Source organism: Daktulosphaira vitifoliae, unplaced genomic scaffold (genome assembly GCF_025091365.1).
Source record: "Daktulosphaira vitifoliae isolate Bord-2020 unplaced genomic scaffold, ASM2509136v1 Scaffold_1, whole genome shotgun sequence".
In the NCBI taxonomy this organism is placed as follows: domain Eukaryota; kingdom Metazoa; phylum Arthropoda; class Insecta; order Hemiptera; family Phylloxeridae; genus Daktulosphaira; species Daktulosphaira vitifoliae.
The window spans coordinates 39,631,764-39,657,268 of NW_026099572.1; the positions used below are offsets into that span (position 1 = coordinate 39,631,764).

The 25,505-nt window shown below is 27.6% G+C and overlaps 1 protein-coding gene across 1 annotated transcript in view; it reads left to right on the plus strand.

Moving 5' to 3' along the window:
- The window catches only part of LOC126893533 (uncharacterized), a 32,025-nt gene extending 13,140 nt beyond the window's left edge, over window positions 1-18,885 (plus strand). Inside the window, exons 4-16 of the mRNA XM_050663847.1 lie at window positions 5,059-5,302; window positions 6,332-6,484; window positions 7,844-7,928; window positions 8,414-8,556; window positions 9,193-9,380; window positions 10,962-10,968; window positions 11,993-12,182; window positions 13,108-13,237; window positions 13,528-13,771; window positions 13,830-13,976; window positions 14,047-14,128; window positions 17,467-17,609; window positions 18,563-18,885. Of these exons, the coding sequence (XP_050519804.1) occupies window positions 5,059-5,302; window positions 6,332-6,484; window positions 7,844-7,928; window positions 8,414-8,556; window positions 9,193-9,380; window positions 10,962-10,968; window positions 11,993-12,182; window positions 13,108-13,237; window positions 13,528-13,771; window positions 13,830-13,976; window positions 14,047-14,128; window positions 17,467-17,609; window positions 18,563-18,709 (1,903 nt within the window). The 3' untranslated portion in view covers window positions 18,710-18,885. The remainder of the gene's footprint in view (window positions 1-5,058; window positions 5,303-6,331; window positions 6,485-7,843; window positions 7,929-8,413; window positions 8,557-9,192; window positions 9,381-10,961; window positions 10,969-11,992; window positions 12,183-13,107; window positions 13,238-13,527; window positions 13,772-13,829; window positions 13,977-14,046; window positions 14,129-17,466; window positions 17,610-18,562) is intronic.
- The last annotated feature ends 6,620 nt before the right edge of the window (window positions 18,886-25,505 follow it).

Sequence of the window (25,505 nt, forward strand, 5' to 3'; positions counted from 1 at the left end):
GTTTCTCTAAATGCTGCTTTATTCCATCTATCCATCGCTACTTTGGACGTCCTCTTGGCCTTTTTCCTGTGGGTTTCCATTCAGCCGCCACTTTAAGGTTCTCTGAGTTAGACCTTCTCATCACGTGCCCAAGCCAATGTATCATTTGGGCCTTTACAAAGTTGGTTATTCTTAATACTCTTTTCAATTCTAGAGTATCTTTAATCATCCTTCTGCGCCAACACCCCTGTTCATTGTCGTATATTGGGCCGCAGATGATTCTCAGTATTTTATTTTCAAACGATATCAGTTTTTGTTCCATTCTGCTTGTTAAAGGCCACACCTCGCATCCATATGTCAGCGTCAGTCTAATTATCGCTTTATAAATATGTACTTTGGTCCTTCTTTGAACTGGAAACAGTTCAGATTTTAAATTTTTGACCAACGAAAAAGATGCCTTTTCCGCCTTGATGATACGGCTATTTAATTCAATTGACCAGTCATTATTACTGAATAATTATATTTTCGACCGGGTTGTCTTCTGGTAATAGTTCCATAACTTTGGTTTTATTATCATTTACATTCAACCTTATGGTTTTTGCTTCGTTTATGAGGGCTGCGGTGCTCTGTGCCACGCTCTCTCCATTATCATCAACTATGTTCAAATCATCTGCAAAACCTAAAATACCAATCTTGTTTGTTCCGATGTCGATACCATGATTATCCCTTTGTATAATTCGTATGACTTTCTCCAGTGCTATATTAAACAGTAGCGGTGAAAGAGCGTCCCCTTGCTTTAAGCCTGTTACCACTTGAAATTCTTTGGATAGTACATTATCGACTCTTACTTAGTATTTTGTGCCATTCATGCATACTTTCGTTAGGGAAATAAACTTCTTTTGAATTCCAAATTCGTACATTATATTGTAAAGACTTTCCCGATGAATGCTGTCATATGCCTTTTTAAAGTCGACAAATACCTACCACATATTTTGCCTGTATTCATACTTTTTTTCTATAAATTAGCCAATCACCGATAACTGATCCATAGTTGATTTTTCCTTTCCGGGACCCACATTGGTACACCCCCACACACTCATTTGCAAAAGGTTGTAATCTTCCTAATAATATCTTTGAAACACCTTATATGTCGTGTTCAATAATTATATTTCTCTATAGTTATTACAATTAAGTTTGTCACCTTTCTTGTGTAGTGGTACCACGATGACACAAACATTTGTTCTTTACCTATTTTTACGTTTGTGTCGCCTAGTACAATTTTTACTACGCTTCCAGGTAATAAAATCTGTTTACTTCTTCATAAAATTCATTTTTATCTACTTCATTACTATTTTCCGTTGGTGCATGTATATTAATTAGGCATATCTCTTTAGGTTTAGTTCTTAATCGTATCGTGCAAATTCGTTCGGATATTGGATTAAATTCACGTACACAAGATTCACAGCTCTTATGGACCGAAAAACCCGTTTCAAAATGATGTCTATTCTCCGTTCCTTTATAGTAAATAATGTAGTCGTTAATCTTTATCTGTCCCTCTACTTTCCATCTAATTTCTTATAATGCCGCAATTGACAATGTATACTGACACAACATTTCTGTAAGAGTCGACATGCTCCCGCACGATATACGCTTAAGGTGTTCCAAGTCGCGATCTTAATCTCCTTGTTCTTCCGTTTCCGTTCACTATTTGGGTTATCCGTATCTCTAGTCCGAGTCTTTGTTGGTGATTTTTTAACAGGACATTTTTTACGATGTAGGATTGTTAACCCTATGATTAATCTCCTCTCAATAGCTAATACTCTTAATTACCGTTCTCCAATTATAATAATTTCCACCATATTTTTCTCGAGGAATTCCGGCATTGTCATTCAATTTCTAATTATTTTATTATAATTTTTTTTTCTACTTATTTACTTTTTTTTCTCTTCTTACATTTTTTCAAATAAAAATTTTAATTTAATAATTTTTCAGTCTATACATTACAATCTCTATTACTAATAATTATAAATAATGTTTAATTTCTCTCTATTTTTGAGTTTACTAACAATTATTGACGTATTTGTTGTACCATTATAACATAACATTGTTATTGTGATACTTCACTTTTTTTTTTTTTAATTGTTGAGCTGATTATTATTTTAATAAAGACTATAAAAAATAAAAACCAGTAGAGTGGGGACGTGACATAGTTGGGTCAAGTATAATGATATCTGACAGTGTTTAAAATCTTTATCATAAAAAAATCTGTAGATAGTGTTTAATTTTACAAAATTGATGAATCTTTCCAAAAGCTACATGATCTCCTATTTTTTATTTATATCCTGATTACAAGTTTTATAATTTATAAGTTTAATATATGAATAAATGTAAATATATATATAATATATAAATACATAAATACAATAAATATATAAATGTATATAAAGAGAAATGGTTTTATTTAAAAAAAAATTATATCGAATAAAAAAGGTATATAAATAGTTTTAAATTGAATTGATCTATATATTTTTCAAAAAGTTATAGCATTATAAAATTAAAAATATAAAAAAGATTTTTTTTACATTTTGAAGCCCTCTTTTATAAATGGTCCGATTAAAAAAAAAAAGTATGTCCATATAATATATGGACTATATATCATATAGTCCTTATCTTAAAAAAATTATAATGATCCATACATTTTTCAAAAAGTTAAAGCGTTATAAAGTTGAAAATATAAAAAAGAATTTTTTTACAAAAATTGTATTTTTTATCAATTTTGATGTTAGTTTTCAATATGAAGACAAAATAAAGTCCGAAATTTTTTTTTCATAATAAAGTATATTACATAAGCTTTAAAATTTAAGGTATATATAAAAGCGTTAGTATTTCCGGAAAACTTTAAAAAGTTAATTTTTTGGGAAAAAGTTATAATTTTGAATCTCTCCCCATGGACAGGTAAAGAGTTAAATTTATAATAAAATATATATATACTAAATGATAGGTAAAGACATTATGCATGTATAAAAAAAAACCCCAGTACAGGAGGGTCGCGACACAGTGGTGACGTGAATAGTTGGATCAAGTATAATGATATTTGACAGTGATTAAAATCGCTATTAAAAAAAAACGCTTCGATGCAAATCTTTAGATAGTGTTCATTTTAAAAAGTTGGTGAATTATTGCAAAAGTTACATGATCTGCTAGTTCTTTATTAATATCCTGATTAAGATAAAGTATGTCGAATGAAAAAGGGACTATTAAAAAATATTATTTCTCATAAAAAATTGTGTTGATCCATACACTTTTCAATTAGTTATAGCATTATAATGTTTAAAATTAAAAAAATAAAATCGAGATTTTCACACAAAAATAGCAGTCGGTAGCCATTTTCATCGTGATGACAAAATAAAGTCCGAATTTTTTTTTTTTTATATTAAAGTATATTACATTAGCTTCAATTTAAGATATATATATAAAAGTGTCAGACTTTCCGGAATACTTTCAAAAGTTAAATTGAAAAATTTCTATTTTCTATATGCATTTTTATGTTTTTAACCCCCCTGTATTAAGGGAAATGGTCCGATTTAAAAAAAAAGTATGTCCAATGAAAGAAATATATAAATATTATATATTACATTATATCATAAGATCGTGGGATAAGTAACTGTTTAATTGTAAATTAGAATTTTTTTTTAATTTTTGAGGGTAATATCTTCAACTAGATACGAATTGTAGTCATTTGACGTATCGTTGAAAAAATAAGGTCAAGTTTGAGCAGAGAAAATAAATAATAGTCACAAAAAAATATCTTCTTAGGTATTTTAAAATAAAATAAAATATAAAACCAAGAATTTTAACACAAAGATAGCATATTTTAGAACACAGTAGTTATTTTCACCAAGAAGTATATTAAATAAGCTTTAATTTAAGATATTTATAAAAGTGTCAGTATTTCCGGAACAATTTCAAAAATTAAATTGAAAAATTTCTATTTTCTATATGCATTTTTATGTTTTTAACCCCCCTGTATTAAGGGAAATGGTCCGATTTAAAAAAAAAGTATGTCCAATGAAAGAAATATATAAATATTATTTCTTATAAAAAAATTGTATTGATCTATACATTTTTTAAAAAGTTATAACATTTTAAAGTTAAAAATGTAAAATATAAAATCGGCAATTTTAACACAAAAATAAAATACGGTAGCCATTTTCATCGTGATGACAAAATAAAGTCAGAAAATTTTTTTTTTCATAATAAAGTATATTACATTAGATTTAATTTAAGATATATATAAAAGAGTCAGTATTTCAGGAACATTTTCAAAAGTCAAGTTGAAAAAATGTATTTTTTGTGAAAAAGTTGTCATTTTAAATCCCGCCCTGTGGGCAGATAAAGGGTCATATATAAAAAAAAAATATAGCAAATGAAAGGTAATGATATCATGCATCTATATAAAAAAATTATATTGATTTGGTTATTTTTAAAAAAGTTATAGCAATTTTAAGTAAAAAAAATTGAAAAAATTTCGAAAATTAGCGATTTTTAAATTTGTAATTTTTTTGGAGATTTTCCCCATTTACGGGAAACGAGGGAAAATTTTTCAATTTTTGAGGGTAATGTCTTCGACTAGATACGATTTGTGATCTTTTGATGTATCTTTGAAAGAAATCGGTTGGGTGAGAGCTGAGAAAAAGTGGTAACAGACACAAAAAAAAAAAAACATCATAGTAAAATTAATACTTTATCAGTTTCGTATCGAAGCTAAAAATCGCCTAGGATTACCAGGTAACATCGATAAGTTATTAATGCTGCTTATTAACAATTTTTTTCAATAGTTTTTGATAGCTATGGATTGGTTTTATAAAATGAATCTGAAGGCTAATGAATTTAGCAGATTATTCTAACATAAATAATATAATATTTATAAATTTTAACTCACAGTTAAGTATAAAAGGGTATTTTAACAAAAACTCTCGATTTTTCTCCGTCTCACTGAATATATTTTTGTTTACAATAAAGTTAATGATTTTTAAATAGATTTGTAATATTATTTATTTACCGTAACCTTTTTTTTAGTTGGCACGAAATGGGAATTTCAGATCTTACGACAGCTATTGATTTCGTTTTGAATAAAACTGGTTACACAAAATTAAACATTGTTGGATATTCATTAGGGACAACCATATCCTTAGTTTGTTTATCGGATAGGCCAGATTACAATAATAAAGTTAATAATCTTGTATTAATGGCTCCAACATCACGACTAAAATCAGTTGGCCCACCTCTTATTTTAATAAAGAGATACACTTCACTAATTATGGTAAAGTTTTATATTTTAGATATTCAGGCGGTATTTACAAAAGTTACAGTCGGGTGCAACAAAATATTTATCTTATTTAGAATATTTTCAGATATATTCATGTCTTTATGAATACAGAGTGATCAGTTTATCGTGAATTATTCGATTATTCGCAAAATAAATACAAAATATAAAATATTAAAAAAAAAAAAATTAATTACTTTTAGTTCCATTTTTTTTTAATGGCAATATACATATTTACATACTAGTTTATAAAATAGAAAATAAGCTAATTAAGCTAATTAAGAAAATTAAGAAAATTATTGGTTGATAACAATTTCTGGTTCAATACACTGGAAGTTATTCTCATTTTTATATTTAGATGGGACGAAGCTTACGATTAGGAAATGACTAATGATAAAAATAGCAGCACTAACTCCGTACCTACGCCCATTATTTTAACTTATTAATAACTTTCAAAAAACTGATTTAAAACTTTTTATCAACCAGTCATTTTCTTAATTACACTATTTTATATTTTATAAACTAGCTAAATATGTATGTTGTCATTAAAAAAATTGATACCACTTTAAGTTATACAAGATAATTCTAAAAAGTAATTATTAACTGATACATCATAAAATATGTGTAACTAAAAAAAATCAAACATTTTTTTCCAATATTATATTTATTTTGCAAGTAATCGAATGGTTTATGACAAACCAATCAACCTGTATATTTGTATGCAAGTAAAGAGAGATAGGTTTGCCACTACTCTAATAGAGGCATAAAAATGTTCTTAAAATAATATTTAAATTTTTTAATTATGATACTAGCATACATACATATAATGAGATCTATATCCCAATAATTGATAAGCAAAACATGATATCAATGTTTTTGTGATAAATTAGTTAGACTCTTAAAAGTAATTCCCCGTAATTAAAAAAAGTTATTAACTGGCTGCTAGTATGAAAAATATATTTTTATTAATTTAATAATGTTTAATAATATGTTAAAGGTTATTAAATTAAAAATATGTATTTGTAGACTTTTTTAAATCAATTTGATTATTTTCCTTATACAATGGATCCAGACTTAACATACAAATTGATTGGAACTATGTGTCGTAAGAGAATTATGCATGACGCTTGCAAATGGTTTTTTGACTTTGCTCATGGTATAAGCATTCCGATGAGTAATGTATGTAACTCTAAATATTTCATTTACCTTATTTTGCTAATAATTTAAAATGGGTACACCCAGAGAAAAACCTCGATCTATATAATAAATTCATTGTTCAATTTGATAAATATATCATTACTATTGAATCAATGATATATTTATCAATATGATATTTTTTTTTCTTGTCTTGAACAATAATTATTTATAAGAATAGTTATTTTGTTCGTATTAATAAAACATTATCATAAACCCTTGATAAAATTTCTCTTTCAATTTTGATTGAGCTTTTTCTTTGGGTGTATGATGAAAAAAAAAAGCAATTTTTCAATTAAAGAAAGTACTTATGTTAAAATTATCTTAATAAACAATAAGGGCTACACCACATACAACTGCGAGCTTGAGCAAATGATGATCATTTATTAGATTCTTTAGAAATATTTATTGTGCAATGTAACACATTAAACAGCTTATATATGACCATAAATAACATAGTCATTGAAATACAAAAAGTATCTTTGCTTTGACAAATCTTGATTTCTAAACCTCTAGATTTATTCCAACCTTGATTCCGCCAGTGAAAGGAAACTATTAGCGTTGGAAATAATCTGGATTTTGATTCCGAAATATATTTACCTGGGCTACACAAATTATCGGCATATTTGAGTAACAACTCCGATTTTTAATTGCATGTAATTACTGAAATAAATTAAAATGAAGCTATTATTATAGACGTGAGTAAGAATCACAATATTGATTTGGACTCTGAAAAATGTTTTTAATTTGTTATATAAAAAATTAATAATGTATCTGCTGTAAATTTTAAAAATTAAAATATTCTTACCTCTTCAATGAATTTTAATTAAATATGTAATTTTCATTAATTTTCAAAATTATCGTTTGTTAAAATTATAAGTTATAATAAATGTTTTATGGATAGATCACTGCAATTAATATCAGATAAAAACTATTGTAATTATAATTTTACTAAACTTCGGATAAACGTCTCCGGTTCCTAAAAAACTACAACATATATCAGTTTTATTTTATACTTTGTATAATTGGTTATTTTTTGCTAATTTAACAATAAAACTATAGAAAATTTTAAATAATATTAATTAGTTGAAAATTTTCAATTGTTTTGAAACTGTATGAACTAATAATCAATATAAATGTATTATACGTGGCTTAACATTAATAATTTGTTAAAAAATATTATAAGATATTCTTTTTCAATTGTTTAGGCTAAATGAATAACTCAGACGTACTAATTGATTTTATTATGTGTCTAATTTTTTTTTCTGAAAATGTCTCCAACAAGCACTTTAGTTTGGCATAAATTACGTTACCCAATTATTTCAAAGTATTTACTATATTTAGGATAAAGTGGCAAATATATTATCATTATTTCCACAACCTGTATCTACCAAAACATTAAAACATTACATTCAACTAATTTTGTCAGGTGAGTTATCTAACGTTATTATATTACTTTTTTAGAAGATTTTAGTAATTTATTTTTGTAGTGAAATTACAGTTGGTCTAAATCCCAAATGTACACTGAGAAATTCAATTTTTACTGACTCTGCTATTTGCAATGGCTTTGTTTTATTTGTCAACATTACATTTAGCACTTCCTCTTCTAAAAGAAAAATTTTGAATAAATTTTCGTAAAAAAACAAATTGGATTCGTGACCAAATATTACTGTAAATCTTTTTTTTTCCTTTTTGACACAGATTCATTTAAAAATTATAATTTTAATATTTAGAAGTTATTTAAATGATGATCTAAAAATTTATAATAAATAAAAATCGTATATAAATAAAAATTAGTTTACAATTTATGTCTAAACAATTAGACATAATACAACAAAATAAAAAAATTATTTTTAACATTAATTCTATAATAAAAAACTAATAATTATTGTTATTTATTGATTTATTTATTAGGTAGATTTTCTCATTATGATTATGGAAAATTAGAAAATATAAAACGTTATGGCACAGAATTTGCACCGGATTATAATTTATTAAATGTGACTTCTCCAACTTTTATTTTCCATTCAAAAGATGATACAATAGTACCTCCTTTGGTAATAATTTTTTTCTATGGTACTATGACTTGTCTAAAAATAATATTTTTAGAAATCAAAAAATGTAAATATTTGAATTATTTTTTTTAATGGAGAAAGTTGTTTAAATGATTTAAACGTGTAAATATTGGTGAATACATTCTCAAACTCAAATTTCTGTGTTTCTGAAATTTGATGAATGAAAAATTCCGTTTTAAGGTTATTGAAGATGTGTAAATATAAAGTGTTCAGTAAGTAAGGAAACGGGTATCTATTGTTCTCATTATTTGTAACAATTGACCTTATTCCTTACTTATTGAACACTCTGTATATCTATGATATGAGGAGGGTGTTTTCTTAAACTTCTCTATTTGTTTATTTTTTGTATTAATTGAAGGCACAGTTGTTATGTTTTAAGTATGAAGTCGCCAATCAATATTTTATTTTTTGATCGTATATTTTTATCAAAAATAACCTTATTTATCAATAAATAATCATTGGTAATAAATACATAATTACAGACGCAATTAAAATAAAAATTATGTGCTGTCATATTATAATTTTCTCCAACAAATAAATTTTTTATAATAATATAAATTAGAATTAATTTTTGATATAGGACATGCCAGTTTTATAAAGATATATTATTGTTTTTAGGATGTCGATTGGTTGGCTAAAAATCTACCTAATGTTAAGTATATCAGGTACATAAATAATACAATATTTGGTCATTTAAGTTTCTCTATCAGTCCAAATAGTATGGAGCTAGTGAGTATACCAATTGCAAACATTTTTAAGGAAAACAATTTCGACAGTCGAATATTAAAACCCAATAATACTATTTAGTTTAAACAATAATAAAAATAGTGTCCTTTATGTTTATTTTGGATTTGTAATTCTATTAACTTTTTTTAAATTAACTAATAATTTGGTTTATTCCAAACGTATTATGTGTAAGTAAGTGGCTAGTCATAAAAAATTAAATAACTTAAAAGTATTATATATTTATTTATTTATTTAAATATCAGATAGTTTCAATTATTAAATGATCACATAATAATAAATAATCATTTATGTATTTTTATAAAATTTAAAGGCGAATAATTAATTAATGTTACAAAAATTGTAACATTATTTATTATTTAATACTAAATCATAAAAATTTTCAAAATTGTTTTAGTATGCTTATTACTAGATACCATAAATAATAATTTTTATGGTCATTAAGAGTAAGGTTCTATTTTAATTAAATATCTAATAATAAATTTTGATTGTTATTTGTTTGGTTTTAATTTATCTTTTAAAATTATACTTTAATATGTTAATTCATCATACAGTATATTATTGACTTTCTATTTAACATTGTAATTCATTAATAGAAAAATAAAATTTTTAAAAATATTTAGATTTTTTGTTTGCAAAATTTATAAACATTTGAGTGATTAAAAATACATAATGATGAATAGATTATTTATTTATTTATTAATTTTTTTCATTATAGTAAATAATTTTCAATACCTCCTCGAATCTCTTCAGACAGTAAGTTATAATTAATTTTTATATTAAAAAATATTATTTTTATGAAGATGGAAATGTTTACACGGCTTTAACATTACTTAATTTGGAATAATTTGTACTCGATTAAACTAAATAAAATAAAAATAATTTGGACTTTACAAATTATTACTAACGACAACTTTTTTTCTAAAACTACACAAAATAGTCCAGAATGTATACACACAAAAATGGATAGTTTTATTAACTCCACGTGCGGTTGTAGTCATACACAATTGCACGTATATATTTACCTAGCACTAAAAGAGTGTTGCCTTTAATTATATTTACGGGAAGAAAATAACAATAGTTTATAGAGTTATTGTGATTTGCGAATTTATTGTTTTGAGGATATTGGTTGTAGGTAAACTTGAATTCAAATTAATCTAAACCCGTTAGAATTTAAAATAAGAAACTTGATATTTTTATTTACTCTAACTTTTATATATATTATTTTGAAGTGTATCAATATTCAACATAATGGATTCAATTCAACGGCGTAGTTCACGTACATTCTAAAATATATTATTCCACCCTAGATTATCTAAAATCGTGGGTTTTAGTTAAAATAACTCCAATATTTTTGTGTGTGTGTGTACTGACAAGAGTTAATTTTAATAAAATTAAATTTAAAAATTAAATTTTTAAATTAAAACTTAATTAAAATTAATTTTTTTTTAATTTACAAAAATATAAATCAAATTTCAAGATATATCGTATTAATGTTCAGTATTAATATTTCTGTAATATTTAAAATTTTAATTTGTATGAGTTTAATTTACAAAATTTTTGTTTAGATGTTTCGAATATTTAAAAAAGATGTTTTTTTTTAATAAATAATAATATTATTATATATTGTATTATTGTTATAGTCCTAACGTATAACAATTATTAAAAAACTAATGAAGCAAAATATTAACATGAGACATATTTTTTTTTTAATCAATTGATATTTTGTGAAAAATCTATAGATCTTATAAACTAATGATTGACCTTATAGATCAATGGAAAAATACGACAACTGTCGAATGTAAACGAGTACTGATAATCCGTTGGTGAATTTTACAATTATAATGCTGTAGTAAAAATGTGTATTACCAGAAACTATGTGTAAAATACTCAAAAATAATTAACTAATTTCTCAAAAAAAAAAAAAATAGATTTTATTGTACATAATATTTGTTACACATCCTTATAGGCAGATTTTAAATTTTAACTTTCTTTTACAACGGAAAACAAAATTTACCACTAATTGAAATAATTAGCATTTATTAGTTCATGTGTTTTAATTTTTATTGACTTTTTTAATCAAAGTTATATGACTAACAATTCATAATTTTGACGGTATTATATTATTTAACTATTTCAGTCTAGTAGACACTAAAATAAAATGATATAGATAGACTTCATGCCAAAGGTAAAATATTTTATGCGGCATAAGATTATTATTGTTAGCATAAGTTATGTCACAATCAAAAGAGGCATTGATTGCATGTGTCCCGAATAATACTAACAGTATTATTAGTGTAAAGATATATGGATTTACAAAATTGAAGACCTGTTTTACTTACTTAAAAAAAAATTATGAGTTTTCCATAGAGTGGTAAAATCTAGTGACCCGGGTGGCTTATATCTTATTTGACATCATTTTAAATCCTATACCCGCCGTCATCATGAGTACTTTAATGCCAAGAACTAATTGTTACTATTATCCTTTCTGAAAATTATTTTTTGTGCTAGTGAAGACAGGAAAACTTACATAATCCAGTTCAACGGAATCAATCCTTTGCATCGGAACACGACGTGTTACCGACTGATCTAGGCAGGCCGCATTCTATAATTGATAAATAATTAAGAATAATTAATTACTTTTGATATTTTTTATTATATGTTTAAAAAATAGGCCGATTTAGTCATTGGTTATGGTTATCCAATAGAAATTCATCAGATTCTTACCAAAGACAATTATGTAGTAGGTTTGGAACGTATTCCTCATGGAAAAAATAGCAATAGAACAATTGGAAAAGCTATAATTCTATTACATGGTTTATTTGGGAGTTCAATACAGTTTACGCTAGTTAATAATTCACTAAGTAGGTATTTAAAATATAAAATATAATTATATTAATTGATGTTTCACTTTTCTAATTTAATTGATGATTAAAAAAAATGATGAAAAGAGATTATGATATGTTCTTCTTTGATGAGGACAACGAAAAAAATTTAGTTATACAGTGGGGACCCAGTATAGGGAGGATTCAGCATAATTGTATTGAAATTTGATAATGATTACCATCACTACCCTAAAACGCTTTAATGTGATTATTTATAAAGAATAATTAGAAAAAAAGAATAAAAATTTTAATTTACTTCTATTACATAAAAAAAGTTTAGTTTAAAATTAAAAAACGCAGTTACGTGAAACATTATTGAATTTTAAGGAAAAAAAGAACTGCGCATAAGTTATTGCTTTTAAACCGTTCTTGTACTTCAGGTTTTGATTAGATTTTTTTTAAATGATCTAATAGATATATAATTATGTTAATATGATAAAACTGATAAAATTCAGATTTGAGGTTTAATAGTTTTTGAAAACGTTATTTACATCTAAAGTGAAAAGTATTGACCGTTTTATAACAATTGTAATTTTCGGAGCATTTTTTCTATTATGGGAGTTAGAGAATTTTTTTAAACAATAGTGCTAATAAATTCAACTAAATACAATTTGGGATCTTTTAACGTATCTTTGATAAAAGTCTATTCAGTAGGAGTGAAGTATTTTTACTTTGCAGACAAAGTAAAAATTAATACAAATAAATCAATATCTTCTCAGCTACACATCAAAGCTAAAAAATATTAGAAATCACAAATAAAGATTTTCTATAATATAACAGAAATACATAATAATATGAATCATAAAAAATGTATAGTTTAGATATGTATGAAATGTCTATAATTTTAAAACTAGATTACTCATTGGAAATGGTTTTGTTGAACATTATATTTTGATTGATATAGGTTTTATGTTGGCGGATGCGGGTTTTGATGTTTGGATGCTGAATTATAGATTAACAGGTATATCTAAGCACCTAAAACATCCTAAGACTGGAAAAATAATGAAATTGGCCAGTGCGTCTTGGAATTTTGAGTAAGGCTTTATATGTTTTATTTATGTAAATTAACCATATACATATTAATTAGTTGATATAAGTGAAGAAAGCATTAGTCAATTTTTACATTATTTTTATGTACTTGAAATGGATATAGAAATCAATTAGGTTGACTATTGTATATTTTTGCTTAAAAGTTTTTAAAAAGTCAAATACAAATTCATGATATATTCACTTTATTTATTTTAAATGTTTTATTTTAAAATTTTAACTAAAAATGTTTACTTAATTTGTATTTTTTTACTAAGTAAGTATAATTACTTTAAAGTTTTGACGATTTGGCTTTAAACGATATGATCCAAAGCATTGACTACGTTCTGGAAAAAACTGGGTATAATAAGATTGACTTAGGAGGATATTCTTTAGGAGGAACATTAGCTTTAATTGGATTATCAGAAAGACCAGAGTATAACAAAAAAGTTGATCGATTATTATTAATGGCGCCTGCGACCAGAATGAAGAACTTACATCCAAGATTCGCCCCAGCAAAAAAAATGCCACCATTTATTTTGGTAATTATTTTATTACTCTAAAAGATATATAAATAAAACCACATTTTAATTTTCAAAGAATTCAGTGGCCAAATTAAATTACTTACCAAGAGTTAGTAATCCGGATGAACAAATCGGAGGTATAATTTGTAATTATAAATTAATCAAAAAGCTATGTTTAGCTATGTATTATCATATTGAAACCTCAAAATCTCCAACAATTAAAGTAATAGATTTTTATATAAAAATTGTTTAATGCTTTATGAATTAATGTTAAATAATGAATCAAAATTTAGGAATCTCCTATCATTTTAAAAGTGTTTCCTCAACCTTCGTCAATGAAATTAGTAAAGCATTTTTTTCAGCTTGCATTTAATGGTAAGTGAAATTTTAAGACACATATTACCCTTTAAATATTAATTTAATAAAATTATCTATAAATAAAATTTTATAACTTCATCAAAATAGCAATATGATTAAATACCATAACGAGAGTTTGGAAATAGTTGGAATACTTTTTTTATTTAAGAATAACGATAATATCTCCATAAACAGTTGTCATCATATTTTTACTATATTTCATACTATGCAAAGTTAATCCACTTCAACTAATTTCCAATTAACTGATTAATGACGATTTGGTTATAAAAAACAAAAAGTGATAAATTATTTTAGGCAACCTACCTAGCTCAATTGGAAACACGTCTTGTCTCATTTCGTAAATACGGGGTTCGATTATATTACCCTTAAGGTTATCCCACCCTCTCTGGTACAAGTTATAGCTTTTAAATAAGACATTAACCATGATTAAATGATTAAATTTATGATTAATTTATTTTTTTTTTGTGATAAAATTGTAATTTTGTATGGAAATTTACATATTATAGCGACATAGCTATAGAAATTTTGTAAGTTATATAGATTTGTCAGGCACAAAGTCAAACTACAGTTTCAAAAATATTAAATATTCAACACGTTTGTTTCATTTTACCCCATTCTTAAACTATTTCCCAGTATTTCCTACAATTATGAAAATTAAAGAGTTTACTGCAACAATCAGATAAATATAAGTATAAGTTAGTCGATTTTCTTTTTAATGAGACAAAATTTAGTTTTCCCATTTTGTAAAATATTTGTGTAAAGTATTTCAAAAGTAAATAGTTACATTTGCATTAGTTATTAATTTTTTAAAATTTCTAAATTTTTTTGGGGATTATTTTAAACAATTTTTTATATTATTTAAAGAAATATCTTCAATTTTTCGGGTGATAATCATGTATTAAAAAACCTATTTCCATTATTAGCTATAAAATATAATTAATAGTTTATTTCTACGTAAAAATTCCAAAAATCGAGTGATGTGGTTTATGAATAGAAATGGCAATATATCGAGTAATCGATCAGGTAAGACATTCATTTTGTAATAAAATGTAAAAGTTTTTAACTTTTGTAAAGAGGAAAAATATTAAATTTAAAAACTCTACAATAGAATATTGGTTGTGACCTGATTTTCTAGGAGAAGTGAGCACTTACTCCTTTAGCCACCTCTAAATATTATTCTTCTAAAATTGTAAAAATCTATGTCTGACGATTATTACTAGATTACTAGGTAAGTTGACGTGTAAATGAATAAAATATCAATGCGTGTTCAACAAATCGCTTACAAAACTTTCTTTGTAATTATATTAATAATTAACTATATAATTATCATATATAGAATCTAAATACTCCTTTTTAGTTATAGGTAACAACAATATTTGTTATGAATAATCGAGATTTTCCAGTATTTTTTATATTAACAGCAATTTTTTAGCTTTAAATTTACTCAAAACATACATAGTTAATCCTTTTTTAAATCCTTACAAAATATCTATTTCTTGGTTGAAGTTTCATAATTATAGTAAGTTAAACCAAAAAAAAAATTATTCTCAAAAATTCAGTTTTTTTTTCAATGACATTGATAGATTAATAAAAACAGTAGTAAGCAGTATCGAATTTTACACAACAGTTAATTAAACACCATGAAATCATTTTAGGGAAATAAAAAAAAAATTATACATTTTTATGATGATTTTATTGTGTTATTTTCGTTTAATTACTATTTAATAATTATCTCAAACACAAAATGTGACAGAAAAAATATGAAGACAAATTCAGAATCAATGTCAAAATTCCTTATAAAAATTAAATGAAATCTGTAAATAATAAAGTTTATTTGAAGTCCTGTAAAATCTTATTCGATAGCCCATAAATTATTAATTATGGTAGGAAATCTATTTAATCTTAACATTCTATTCTGCTATTTTATTTGTCATCTCTTAGTTAATAAGAATTATTTTATGTGAAAGCAAAGAATAACATAAACTACTATTTTTGAAACAGTGAAATGACAATAGAATTAAATTAATTTAACACGTTTAAAAGTGAAATGGTTGATTGGATAAAAACTTGTAAGAATAAAGTTGTTGGTAATTTTTTTTTATTTATTCATTTATTTAATGTAACGCCTTAAGGGCTAGTGTATAATTTTAAAATATAATAATAATGATAGCATTTAAATAATATTTAATTTAGCTAATGAATTGAAAAAAAATCAAAGTTAGTATTATTTTTATTATAAAATCTAATCATTACTGTACTTAGAAAATGTGCTCTACCAATTTTCAAAATTCGTTTTTTTTTCTAGTTACTTATCATTAAATATTTTATTGATATTTTTAATATTACATAGCAGATCTTAATTATTTTTAAAATTTTGAATAATTAATTTCTATAATGACATATTCCATAATCAGTGAATTGTAGTTTAGACCATTCTACGCTATTTAAGAAAATTAAATTTAAAGTTTTTAAGCCTGAAGTAATAAAAAAAAAATTTCCCCTCATATTATTATTAATATATTATCATATTATTAACAAAATAATTTTTCTCTTTATAAAACAGTAAAATTTTCCATAGTCTTTGAGAAAATGAATGTCTAATTGATTTTGAACACAGTATATTTAGTTAATAGCTTTATTCTAAAGAAATGTCTACAGTAAATCTCGGTACAAATGTAAGTTTTGAAAACAAGTAAACTTCTTTAATTGTCGTAATAGGCTTTTAATTAATAATTTTCACCTCCGGGGTTAACTTAAAAATTTTATGATTGCGAGTCTAAAAAATATCTAATATCATTTTTGATACTTGTAAAGATAAAAATTTGTTTAATGATTTGATGATTAATTTTTATGGTTGTTAAAAAGTATTAAAATTATTATTTGAATTTTATTATCATTTTGTTTTGTCTTGTTAACACACATATTTATTAATTAATAACTTTGTTTAGTTTATTATGTATCATTAGTTAACTGAATGTAAAAATTTTAAATACCATACTAAATTTACTTGTGTTAAAAATTTATTGCAAATGTTACTAAAAAAAACTGTAATATCATTTATCTAATGGAAAGCTAAGATAATTATCCCTCGGCACTAAAAAGATAATAATATCTTTATATCGCTACCATAATAAAAACGTATAAGCAAAAAAAAGAAAGAATCCAGAAAAACTGTATGTCATTATGATAGGCTAGTATAATTTTTGATGGGCTTTGACGCGGTCACTATCTTTTGTTCCACTTTATCCGGGCCTGAGTTTATTATAAAATTGGAACAACTACGGTTTTATCTAGTACTCTAGAAAACAGAAGAATAAACTTTATAACTCTTTTAGACGAATTCTTTAAATTTGATTACGGTAAAGTTGAAAACTTCAAACATTACAACTCATCTAAGCCACCAGTTTACAACATATCTAAAGTTGAAGTACCAACAATCATTGTTCATTCCAAATATGATGCAGTATCAACACCAAAGGTAAATCCAAGTACTTTCAAGTTAATTAACTTTTTTGTGATTTTATTTAATAGAAAGATATGAATAGAATTTTTTGGAACATTTTTAACAATCAAGTTGAAAAAAAATTTACGTGCGTGGGTATTCCCTTTGATACTCTTCAAATACTTAGGTTTTCCATTAAATTTTTAAAAAAATTTATATCAAAAAAATCATATTGCCTATTGTATATTATATTGAAATTTCATTAAGATCAGTGTTTTTAAAAAAATTCATGGTAAAATAATACCTTCTCAATTTCGCTTTGAAGATAAAACGTTCATACTATTATAATATATTTATCACTTTTTAAGAATAATATTATAAGTTCAGAAAATAATTTTATAAGACTTAAATTGTGACTTAGTTAGAATGTTTTTATTAATCAATATTGAGTAGTGATATTTTTATTTTTTCATACGACTTTTAGCATAAATTTTAAAGTAAAAAATTTGATTTGGTTATTGTCCAACGTAGCTCTAAAATAATAAATTTTATATTTATTTTAAGATATATAAGATTTATACACTATTTAATATAACTTTGACAGTTAATTTAATTAAATTTACTCCAATTTTAACTCAATAATAACTGAAGTCTTACTTCATTAATAGAGTTAGTATATGCTTTTATTTTTCATTTTGTTTTATTTCATTACTTGATAAATGGAGTTCTTATCTCATAATTAATATTGAACTGTATTTTCAGATAGTTTATTTAGCTAAAATAAATTAAAATTGTTTGTAACTAGATTATACTTCAAGTTATATATGATAGAAAAAAAAGTGCACACTTTTACATCAGTTTACTTTAACATAAAATTTTAATATCGCCAAGTTTTAAAAAAACAAATTTTTTAAATTAAAATGTATTATAATCAATTATTGACAATTAGTTTTGCATTTGCTTTAAATTATAACTTATATTTATTTCAGGATAATCAATGGCTAGCCAAACAACTTCCTAATGTTATTGACGTTCACTTTATCACAGAAGTATTTACCCATCAGTCATATACATTGAGTCCCTATGCAAAAGATGTTAACTTATACATAGTAAATATGTTGTTAAAGAATAATTAGTTTGAAATTATAACTATGGAAAGTATTTTATATTAGGAATATTTTATTTTTAAATATTAAAGAGACTATTTTGGTAATATTTTTTTTAATACAAGTTGCCAATTTTTCTTAGTATAATATTTATAGTGTAAATAAACATTTTGTTAAAATAAACTTACTTTTGAATTTTTCGAATATTGTTGGCTACTTATGTGTATTATAAATTTGCTGATATAAAATATATTTCAAAAAACAAATCCTACGTAGGACTTCTTTGATTAAAGCAAATCTCAAACCCACATTAGTTTTCGCAAAAGGATAAAGTATTATTGTTTATATTTCAATTTTTACTAATTTTATTTTGAATCTTATTGGAATAATTAACTGTCTATCGCCCTCTATATTTTGATTATAAATATTTTCACTAAGTACCTACAACATGTAGTGTGAAGGGAAATCCATTAGTCAATTCATCAATTGACAGCAGATTGCAATTGGTTGCATGTTAGTACAGCCGAGAATAAAGCTCATCCTTCGTCTCGCAATCTATCTGATGCAATGGTACAGGGCAATGTTCATTAAAACGGTCCATTATTTTTACATCTATCTAAAAGTGAATGGCTGGGACTCGAAATTTATGCTCTTGTACACTGCCGATTTGCTTGACGTAAAACACGTATCGCTTATTATCCACGAAACATTATCTGATGATTATCTATTGTTTCTTATCATTAACAAAAATACAGCATTCGATTTCATAGAGTTTTCGTTTTATTGGTATAGTTAGAAAATGTAATACAGGTACGATTATATTGATTGAACAATTTTGTGTGATTCATGTTACTATTTGTCTAACGCAATAACCTATTTTGTTAGTTTGTTAAAAATATTGTCAAAACAAAATGCTACAATCAAACCGCCGTCCATAGCTCAACTCGCTACAATTTAGACGCAGATGGATTGTTACTCATTGGTGGACGATTGTGGTGCTCTTTGGTACCTAAAAAAGCTACACATCTGTTACTATTACCAAAATCGTCACATTTAATCACTTTGATAATTAATTATTACCATTCTGTCTTTTTATACACAGGTCCAAAATTTATTTTTTTTACAATAAGACAGCGTGATATTGGATTCTTTCCCCGTTTGATGCAATAAGTCAATGCATATTTAAAAGTATAACTTGTACTCAGGTAATGCCCAGAAAATGCGCCGAACCCCCGGACCACCCCTCACAAAGCACAGTGTGGTGGAGCCGTGGAATTGCTCACACGGTAATCCGCCGCATCGCATGACAAGCAAAGGGACGATCTGTTAGGCCCATTGCATTCCCGAGTGAAGTGGCCATACCCATGACACCGGAAGCACCGCTCTAGACAAAACCGGAGTCTAACCCGGCAGCGCACCAGGCCAACGAGCACCCGTCCGACTCGGTCTAAATGTAGTCCGAATGTCCGAGAGACCCGAGCAACAGTTGTGAGGCTGCCACCGAATCCAGTGACCACCCGGACTATCTCTACGTTCTCGGCCTCCTGCGCCTGCCGAAGCGCCTGGCCGACGTCTTCCATCGTGGTCTCCGGTGCAATGTCCTGTATGGTAATCTCCACAGGTTTCCCGATGGTGGTCACCACCACAACATCTCCCAAAGCGCTCCGTGCGGCTACAGCGAGCTCGAATTGTCCTCTCGGAACTCGTAGCTCAATGTCACCCTGTCTGGTTTTCTTGAAGGGCCTGGATGTCTACGCCTGGATATGCCTGGATGAGTTTTCTCGCGACTTCTGCGTAAGACCGATCACCCTTGAGCTTCACCAGTACGGCTTCCGGTTTTGAGGTAACAGCTTGCCTCACCCTTTGACTAAGCGTAGGTAAGAGCTTGGCTTTAGTCGTCAGCTTTACCTTTTCCTCCGTCGGGGAGGGAGCTGCGAGCGGCCGCTCCCGCGCTTTCCTCCGTGACGCTACAGCTGGACGGGGCTCAATCCCCTGTTGTATCGCAACTGATGAGGGGGGTTATCGAGCTCACGTTGTTCTCCTAGTCCCCTCCGATTCTTCTTCTTTTTCAGTCGTGGGTCCCACGGCCCTGTTTTGACGGATTCATTGATATACGCGGCTTTGGCAGTGTGGTCGTCACCTCAGACTCAATACCCGTTCTTCCGCTTTCATAGGTAGGTGAACCAGGAAGTCCTCCGTCCGACTCGCACACGTTCTCTCGTAGTGGTTCCAAAAGGCCTACTATCTGTGTGATCTTTTCCTAGCTGCGTGGTCCAATTTTTCATGCCCACATGGACGTTGCGGTTAGCGGCGACTAAAGTGCGCATATCCGCAAGGATCTGTCTATGCTTGGCCAATGCTTTTTCAAGGGCAGCTATGTCCTCATCGGCATACTTCCTCCGCCGCTTTGCTTGCAATGACATCCTTGGCGTCACCTGCGGTAAGAGTGCTGCAGCAGGTGAGTGGTCCATATCTAGAACCTCTCCCTCCGGACTTGCTGGCGACATCTCCTTTCATTTAATACTATGCGCCTCGTCCTCATCGAAAGTTTTGGTACTCCGATCTACCAGGTCCTCTTCAAACGAAACATCTCTCGTGATGGCCTCCTCATCGCTAGCTACATGATCATCTACTATTTCCGCTTGTTGTTTTGCCAGGGGACGCAAAACTTCTATCACCCTATAAATCGGTTTCTACAATGAAGCGACCTATAGAGAAATTGTTTTCGCTGTCCTTCCTGCTATTCATGCGCAAGTAAGGTAGGCGCTCGTACCACGGTTTAATCTTTTTCCAAGAGGAATAAACCTTCCAGTCGTCGATCATCTATTCGAAGTCCTCCGTTTATTAACGTCGTCCTCCGTTAATGATCGCATCATCCAACCCACTTCTTCTTCTTGCGGCTTCTCCTCCGCACTGCACCAGTAGCAATAAAAGGCCCACGCGTTGGACTTCGTGGTCGCTTGGTGACGACCGGAGTGAGCCCACTAAGTTGGGTACGGTTTTGGAACCTTTTCCACTCATTCCTGTCACCCCCTGAGGCTCCGATACCTCTGGGGGAGTAACTTTGGTCTTTGAATTAAAAGCCATAAGTGGTTTTTTATTTAAATTCTAACTTGCGTTTTTACTGCACCGCCAAAGGAATGTGATCGTATCAGCTGTCAATCAAATAAATTACGCAACAACGAATTGTGGTGGAATGGTCCGGCAAGGATTAATCTAGACGAAAACGTCTGGCCATCAAGTCCAGAAAAAATCGACATTGGAGCAACTGAGGAAAGACAGGTATTTTTAAGAATACCGTCGAACAAAAAGGAATATTTTCTACTAAATAAATTTTCTTGTTTTATAAAATTAATACGCGTTACCACTTACCTATTACGGCGGAAAAGGCGCGTCATTGAAAAAATAAAAATAGCGGTTGAAATTGAATTAAATGAGCTAAACAACCAGGGCCGGATTTAAACTTTTGGATGCCCGGGGCAAATTTTTTTTTGAGGCCCCTAACAGTAAAATAATAAAAAAATACTCATTATCGAATTAGTTAAGGATAAAAGTTTTAAAATTCCTAAACTTGCACTTAATAACTAAAACGTGTTTATTTCAAGTTTGAAACACTGCTGTTCATGTAACACAAATTTCAAAATTCATTTAAAGATAGCAATATTACAATAAATTTATTAAACCTTCATAATTTGAAGAGTAAAAATAAATATAATAATCTTACAATTTAATTTATTAAAATTTTTAAATTCAACCTCCATAACAGCTACATTAATTATAAATTACAATAAAAGTTTAATTAAATTTAATACTTTAAAATTTTTATTGGCAGTAGGTAGTAAATAGTACAATCAAAATTATTTAAATCAAAAATGTTAAATAAAAATATATTTTTATAAATTTGGTACTTTTCTTGATTTTTTTCCTGCAGTCTTCTATAACTTCATCAAATGTTAAAAAAATTAGTACATCATTTTCAATGCTCATAATAGATAAAAAATTTAATCTCCCTTCATGCATTGAAGTCCTTAATCTATTTTGAATGATCTTCAACCTTGAAAAAGAGCGTTCACCACTACAATTAGTTACCATTATTACCTACTAAGTTTAAAGAATGGGTGGCAGCACAAGGAACCCACGTAGCTAAACTGTTTTCAGCAATTATTTTGCTTTGAAGAACATTATATTTCCTACTCATAGCTGACGCATTGTCATAAGATTGACCTCGACAATTTTTTATGCCTAAATTACATTCTTCAAAAAACTTCATNCTAAATTACATTCTTCAAAAAATTTCATTATACCATCAAACATTTCTTGAGCCTTATGTCCTTGATTTGGCAAAAACTTTAAAAATCTTTCAACAGGATTAGGGCCTTCCATAAATCGAAAAATTATGGTTAGTTGATCAACATGACCTTAGTCAGGCGATGAATCTATAGATATGGAATAGTACTTTGATTTTTTTATGCGCGAAATTATGGTGTTGAATACTTGATATCGCATACATTTAGTTCTTCACAAATAGTTGAGGATAAATAATTAGTATTGCCACTTCCACAATTACCGGTTTCTTGAATATGTTTTTTTAAAAACTCGTCATATTCGGCAATAAATTCTAGCAAACCAAGATAGTTCCCATTACTTTGAGATCCAATAATCTCATTATCTCGTCGTAAAGCCAACCCACACTTGCATAAAAACTTGATAACACTTACAAGTCTAGTCAAAACCTTTTTCCAATAAAATTTTTCTTCACTCATTTGTTTTTGAAGTTCAGCATCAATACGACCTAGAATAACTGAACGATCTTTAAACGCTATAAATGCATTGAGATGATTCTTTGAAGTCTCATGTTCGAGAAGTTGTTCGTTAGAATTTTTCCAGTTGAAAAATCCTTCTGTGTTAAACTGTGTACGCAATGTAGTTGATGACATAATTTACATATTGAACAGAAAAGGTGGCTTTGGAAGGGGAAAAGCATAACCATGATCGTTTAATTAAGTCACCATTTTTACATTTTCGCTTAAACATTCCAGTGTTACACTTACGAGTCCATTTACCAGTACTATTTTTTTGCACCAAAGATTTTTTTTTAATTAGCTCTTCATTGCAATTTTGTAAATGTATAATATCTTTGTTAATCCAATAATCTACATATGTTGACATATTTTCAGGCCATAATCCAATATCAGTCATCATTTCAATTGGAGAATTTTGAGTTGTCTCTGTTTCAGAAGTATCTTGAATTTGAAGAGAATAGGGTATTTGATTAAATTTAACAAGATGCGAAACACTGTCCACATAATTTGAATTTTCTTCATTAAGCATGACAGAAACATTTTCACAAATTTGAGAATCTGTTGTAAATATTTCGACATTCAAAGATTCTATTTTTTCAGCACTAGTATCATTAATGTTTGTTGATTTTTCAATACTAGTATCATTCATGAATGTCGGATTAATAATTGTCTCAGAAGTATCAGAAGCTTTATTTTCGCTTTGTAATAAGTCTGACTTAAAAAACTAGGTATGCATTTTGTTTTTTTAATTTCATTTTCAATTTTTTCTTCTTTTTGCTTTTTTAATTTTCGGTTAGCAACGCCACTTGCCTGAACTCTTTTCATAGTTTGAAATTCGAATTCCCTATATTTGATTATAAATTCGAAACCAAAAAAAAAAAATTTAAATCAATATTAAAAATCAGAATTATGATGAAATAAAATTAAAATTGATTTTGAAAATATTCATTGTTGTTTTGTACGAGGCAGCTAGACCGTAGGACAGCTAGTTGTGCACCGCACTAGAATACCGTTTTACCTTAAACCTGTTTAAATCATTATTATAGATGCGGGAGTGGATCACCTAGAAGATGACGGCTAATGGTATATCCAATAAGTAACGAGAGTAGACAATATTTAAATCACAAATGAACATATACAGAGTGATTTTTTTATCATAACCCACTCAATTACTTACAGAATAAATATATTTAAACATTTTTTTTTTTGTTATCTTTAGTTACACATTATTCTTGAATTATTAAATATGTAATACTTTTTAAGTTCATCCCTTATGCCTTGTAAGGGGGTCAATGTGTGCTGTATGCCCCAATGTCATAATGTTATCATATGACGTATATCGGTATTAATTTTGCAGCCAAAATTATATAAATACAAAACAATATTTATTTTTTAAAGTTGATTTTTTCATAAGCCGAGGGTTAAAAAGTTTAAAATTTTTTTATAGTATTCGGCATCCGGTTGCCCCCAAACATCTGCTGCCCGGGGCAAGTGCCCTTAAAACCCTCCGTTAAATCCGGCCCTGTAAACAACGCGAAAACGACTTTATTAAATATTGTTCAACATTTGTATTTTAAAGAGGATTTAATAAAATTAAGATGTAAAGAAATAGTCAAACCGAACAGTAAATTATATTTTCTTAATCCATTACTAGATGAAAACGGTGTAATTCGCGTTGGAGGGCGTCTAAACAATGCTACGTCGCTTTCGTACAGTAAGAAGAATCCAATAGTTCTCCCGGCTAAATCAAATATAACTAAATTAATCTTCGAGCACAAACATATCTGCTTGATGCACGCTTGCCCACAGTCTCTTTTAGTAGCAGTTCGAGCTACCCATATTGAACTGGTGAGTGATCTTACCACGGAATCATTTTTGGGTGCATTGCGAAGATTTTGGAGTTGGCGAGGAGTAGGTCGATATCTATACTCGGATAATGCAATGAACTTCATAGGAGCTAACAACAAATTAAAAGAGCTAGAAGTATTATTCAAAACAGAACAACACAAAGTATCGTTAATGAA